Source organism: Nuphar pumila, chromosome 2 (assembly GCF_984573655.1).
Source record: "Nuphar pumila chromosome 2, dmNupPumi1.hap1.1, whole genome shotgun sequence".
Lineage (NCBI taxonomy): Eukaryota > Viridiplantae > Streptophyta > Magnoliopsida > Nymphaeales > Nymphaeaceae > Nuphar > Nuphar pumila.
This window is the reverse complement of record NC_143250.1, coordinates 65214146-65220145: the sequence shown is the minus strand read 5'-3', so window position 1 is coordinate 65220145 and position 6000 is coordinate 65214146. Positions and strand designations below refer to the sequence as shown.

The 6000-nt window shown below is 35.8% G+C and overlaps 1 protein-coding gene across 4 annotated transcripts in view; it reads right to left on the bottom strand.

Moving 5' to 3' along the window:
* Positions 1-504: 504 nt before the first annotated feature.
* LOC149845608 (phosphatidylinositol 4-phosphate 5-kinase 9-like) overlaps positions 505-6000 on the bottom strand; it is a 97343-nt gene continuing 91847 nt past the window's right edge. For all 4 annotated transcript variants that reach the window (XM_089995856.1, XM_089995859.1, XM_089995858.1 and 1 more), the window contains 3 exons: positions 4971-5128; positions 1025-1190; positions 505-944 (listed from right to left, as the gene is read on the bottom strand). In XM_089995856.1, coding sequence (XP_089851982.1) covers positions 677-944; positions 1025-1190; positions 4971-5128 — 592 coding nt within the window. In that variant the 3' untranslated portion in view covers positions 505-676. The remainder of the gene's footprint in view (positions 945-1024; positions 1191-4970; positions 5129-6000) is intronic.

Genomic DNA, 6000 nt, shown 5'->3' with positions numbered 1-6000 from the left:
TAATTCAAAAGTCAAGTAATAGGAAATAAAATTTACTACCACAATATAGTATATTGAGACTTTGCCCTTTCAAATTCCAGATATAGTTCGAAGGTCCTATTGCCTGTCCAAATTCTCGACTATTTCAATAGTCATGCCCAAGTTTTGATAACAGGATCTAATAAAATTTGCAACAAAAAGGGGCTCTCATACTAGCTTATAACTAAAGGTTGTTCCTCTATGAGGACACCAGCATAGCAGTGACCATTTGAGACGGGTGACATTTCAAGAGGTGATCAAACAACAAGCAGAACCTAGGAAAAAACACCTATCATCGAGCGCTTTTCATTCAATGCCTATCCATGCAAGGGATGTAGGACCTTCTTATGGAATACACCTTCAACCTAAATGTATCAGCTAATGAAAATTCTCGCTAGAGGCAGGCTAAATTTGATGAGCAGGAAAGGCAAAACTTCAATATGCATACCCCACGTCTCTCTGGAAGTAAACACTACAATGCACTGCTGACATTGAAAGTTGACAATAGATCATTGCATGTCAGGTGATATCACAGATCTAGTGGTATGCATGCCACCCATATGTATTTGCTCATTTCCAATAATTACAAGAACTTACCTATAGCACCGTACAAAGATTAGAGAAGATCTCAGAACCAGGTGGACAAAACTTGCAGAAATCAAGGGTTTGTAGGAAATACATACTGAATGGATCTTAAAAAACGGTCAGAGTAATGTGTAGGGTCAACAGCTGAGATTGAGAAGGAATCAAACTGAAGAGATTTGCAGGCATGCTCAATTTTCTTCTTCATGTTGTACTCTTGCAATATGTCAATGATGCCAAGATACAGAACAACATCATATACCTCATGAAACAAGTCACCTTTCTCTTGCGTTGAAATATGTTCTGCTCTGGCAGGCATGTTAACCCCAAGCTGGATCTGCAACCTGCTCAAACAAGAAAAGAAGTTGAATTTTAGCTCTACCTCCCTCATGACGAAGAGCAGAAGAAAGTGATGTTACATAACCTTGCAGTGCCAGGAAGGAGGAGATCCACTTCCTCATCACCAACAGCAGATGCTCGCAGCCTGCTACCTCTTATATGATGACCCACCACAACACCATTCTGGTGAGGTCCTCTTGCAACCAAAACAAGGCCTTGTGGGTAGCTGGAAATTTCATCTTCATATCCAGCTGCCACAGAATCACAACAAAATAGTCATTGTTTTATACCTCTAAATATACTCATTGAAATTGGTAATGTTGCTCAAATTCATGATGGTTGTTCTCACAGCAATACGAATGATCAAGCCTTGTTTCAAGGCAAAAAAATTGTCCATCCATAGATATTCGAATAACTTCTATACATCTTTCATAAACTGTATATTTATTTGGTCCAGAGTAGAGTAATACTGAATAACTGTGTTTTGGACAAGCTAAAAATTAAATCTGAGCATCCAGCTTATTTCATAGTCCTGATTGTTTACAGATCTGTCATCAATCTTGTTAAATCTGAACCTGAGATAATCACTGAAATAAATATACTTCTGTTTGCATCTTACATGAACTCTAGATGAAGATTACCAGACTGGCCAAAGAAAAATTTTCAAGCAAATGTTTGGTTTCATGTTAACATCAGTCCATGATCATGTTTCTTATTTAGTACTCACATGATACACACATATAAACATGTCTAGACTTGCTTATGGTGGCTAATTTTTATGAAAATTTGATCCAGCATCAGGTTATATTAATGGATAATAACCAACATATGAATAACTACCCGCCTATATTAAAGGCTGATAACAAATAATCATAGCATCTCCAGATAGGAAGATATGTGAACAACAGACCAGAATTACAGAGGACAATAGCACAATAAGTTTGAGAACACACAGAAGTTTCATGACCACATTCATCCAGGGATAAAATAGGTCTCTATGTTGCAATTTCCAACATGGCATGTAAAAGACTGACAAAGATGACATGAATCTGAAAGAACCAAAAATCTAAATGGGGATACAGAAGAAGATGCATGCTTAAGTTGTCAAGCACAATAAATGCAATCTTCCTAAACTGAATATGTGCAGGTTGTAACGACATCAAGTGAGAGACAATATACATGACGAATACAGAAAACACAGAGTATTGATAATTTGATATGCTAACTGTGAATAATCTGTGGAAGTCAAAGAAAACAGTCTGGTTCTGACATGTTCGCAATATCAGGAGACAATAAAGGCATCAACAAAAATTGCCTAGGCAACCTTTGAGAAAAGCAGTACAAATTTACAGGTGACAGCATAAATTTGTGGTGATCTTTTCCAACCAGACTTCATAGTGAGCCCAACATTTTCCTATAAGTTTGATCTTTATCTTGGTTGTCAAAGGCATTGCCTAGGCGACCTAGGCACAGCCCCACCGCCTGGGCTTTTGGGTTTGGGCGGTGGGGCCCTATTTTACCGCCTAGGATTTAAGCCTATTATTGTCCAACATTTTTTTAACTTGGTTGACCAAGTGGTCAACAAAGCCAAGGTATAAAAAGGGGAAGGCCAGTACCTCTCTCTCTCTCTCTCGGTCTGTTGCAGCAGCAAGAAGAAGAACAAGGTACACTCCTCTCTCTCTCTCTCTCTCTCTCTCTCTCTCTCTCTATATATATATATATATATATATATATATATATATATATATATATATATATATTTGCTCTCTCCATCTGTCTCTCAGTTTTATTCTTCTCTCTCCCACTCTCCCCCCCCCCCCCCCCCCTCTTTTCCTTCTCTTTTCTTCTTCCCATTTTTCCTTTTTTTCATCTTCTTCTTGTTTTTCCTTCTTTTTTCTTCTCTTATATTTTTTCTTCTTCTTCATGTTTTTCCTTTCTCGTTTCTTTTTTCCTTTTTTTCTTCTTCATTATGTTTTTACTTCTTCATGCTTTTTTCTTCTTCTTCCTCTCTCTCAGTTTGCTCTCTCTTGTTTTTTTCTTCTTATTCTTGTTTCTCTCTCTCAGTCTTCCTGTTTTTTCTATAGTATATATATATATATATATACTATGTCACATGGACTCTTTAAAAGGGTCATCGCACTTGCATCGCGTCACAACACCCGGTGCAGTCAACCCGCACCTAGGGTTATATTTGACCAAAATAGACTGGTCAATGTTGACAGAATCTATTTTGGTTATTTTAAAAAAGTTGGGGGGTGGGTGGGTGGGGGGGGGCTTTAGGGCACAATTGCGCCCCCACTCTCCTTCTCCTTCTCCCCCTCCCCGACTCCTCTTCCAACAACGACGACGACAATGGGTCACCACCTCGACTCCTCTTCTGACGGAGGTGACGAACCCATGTACCCCTCTCTCGTTGTTCCTCTTCCTCTCTTTCTTCTTCTTCTTCTTCTTCTACTTCTTCCTCCTCCTCCAACTCATATCTTTCTTCTTCTTCTTCCTTCTTCCTTCTCCTTCTCCTTCTCCCTCTGTCGCTTCCTCCTCTCTTCTTCTTCCTTCTCCTGCTGGGTTGAGCTCCTAGGTTCGGTTCTGCTGAACCCAAGCTTGAGTTGGGTTTTAAGTTCGGCCAGTTTTTTTTATATGAAATTATGCATTGTTTGCTTTTTTTATTAGTATAATTTACTTATTTTTTGCTTGCTTTGCTTGATTGTTTTTTATTTTCTTAATTCACTTAGCATAGCCATAATATATTTAGGTTGATTTAATTATGGTGTTATTTTTTATTGTTGAGGAATAACAATTATACATTGTTAATTTGATTTATTGCAAAAATTTATGCATGATGAATTGATGATATGATAATTGTTTTTATTTCATTAGTGTTAACTTAAAATTGTTAAAAAATTTATATATACCCTCCCCACATCCCCGCACCCAAGTTTTTTTAAAGTGCCGCATCGCCACACCCTCCCCATATATATATATATATATATAATCTGTTTGACTATTTCTGAGTTATATTTTAGGTTGATTATTCCTAAGTTATGTTTTTGAGTTATATTTCTGAGTTATATTTCAAGTTATGTAACTTACATTTCCGGTTGACTGTTTCTGAGTTATATAACTTATATTTTTGGTTGATTGTTTCTAAGTTTATATATATATATATATATATATATATATATATATATATATATATATATATATATGCGTGTGTAATTCATATATAATTTATTTTCTTATCTTTTTCACAGTCTATACTTCACATGCACACACACACGCAAGGATGCTGATGCACACATATATTTGTTTTGTGTGTGTGTAAATATATATATATATATATATTAATATATTATAAGCATATATTATAATATTCTGTATTTCAGTTATATATTATATATTTATGTATTTCAGTTATTATAATATGTATATTATATATATTATGTGCTTGTGTGTTTCATTTATGTGTGTGTGTAATTTATATATAATTTGTTTGTATATTGTTTATTCACATTGTTAGTTGTATGGTTTGTTTATTCAATTGTTAATTTATTCATAATTTTGGAGCAGGTTATTTAATATAAATGCTTTACAGTATTTGACGAAATGTTGTGTTTTGTCTATTGTTTATTGTTCATTGATTTTATATTGTTTGATATTAATTTTGGCAATTTTTTATATATTTTGTATTTTTTTTATAGGGGTACTGACTAGTCCGCCTAGTCCCACCTAGTCTTTTTAGGGGTCCCACCACCTAGGCTCCGCCTACCGCCTTTGATAACTAAGATCTTTATAACACAAATTATACAAATATCAGCATTTCGGGCAATTTTTGGTTTTCTTATCTTTATTATATTTCAAGAACAGAAGCATGCTTGTATGTTCTAAGTTTTTAGATAAGTAAAAGTTTTTCAGAAGGTTCTATGTATACATAAATTTGTAATGCAGGTGGGAATTAATTGGTTATCTTTCTATGCTGACACCCTGTACAAGCTTTCAAAGCAAGCGATGTTAAAAATCCATAAGTAATCTACCTTCTTCAGCAAGTGTGTTAAATCCTCCTGGTGCTGCTGGTTGCTGTTCAGTTATGAATGATTGTAGATACTGGGGTGCTCTAAAGTGTACACCCAGTAAAAGACTATAATCCATAATCCTTTGTGTTTCTAAAAATTTGCAATCAATCTCTATTTGCCTGCAAAAGCACAAGAGCAGTAAGAAGCTGAAAATTTTAAAATTAACTAACTCTGGAAGATAACAAGGATTTAAGTAACTATGCAGAACCGGATAATGTGAATAATTAAGAATACTTCCTATTCGCAAGCATATTTTGCCAGCACAACTTGAAGGCAGCACATGATCATAGATGCATGCCTTCAGCAACCTATGGGGAGGCTAATGAAGATGTGCCATTTGAAAGCAATAATATGACAGAAATTTGTCACAACAGCTTAGCCCATAGCAACCTGTCTTCTGTCATTCTGTTCTCAGTACATTCATCTTTTAACAACCCACTTGCCTATTACTTGACCAAAATGTGTACCATACACATCATATGTGACTTCGAACGACAATATGTCAGGATTATAGCATATCAGAACTTCTCCTTTATTTTTGTGTTTTCCCATTTCTCAGTTTCTCCTTTTTGTTTGGAGAGATAACATCATAGATGGATGAACTATTAGGCTATCACAGAAGCTTCTTGAGAGGGGAAAAAAGCTGCATGGACATGAACAAAATATGGTTTGATTGCAACAACTATAGTTGTAGCTTTCTTCTTTCTAAACAACAAAAAGAAAATTTTATTAATGTAACCTGCGCAGCATGTTGTCCGGAGCTATACTAATATAATAATTTAAAAAAAGGCAGGGAGACAGTTTTGGTAAATACTTAACTCAGTGGGTAAGGCAACTAAGCTCACCAGGTGCGCCCGAGGGCATGTATTATACATTGTCTTTCAAGCGACAGTTGCCCCACTTAAGATCAAGTCCTTGGTGTGTGCAACTACACTCCCAGGATACAACCGAGCTTTTGCCTTCTTGCAAAAATTGGACCACGGCCTACACT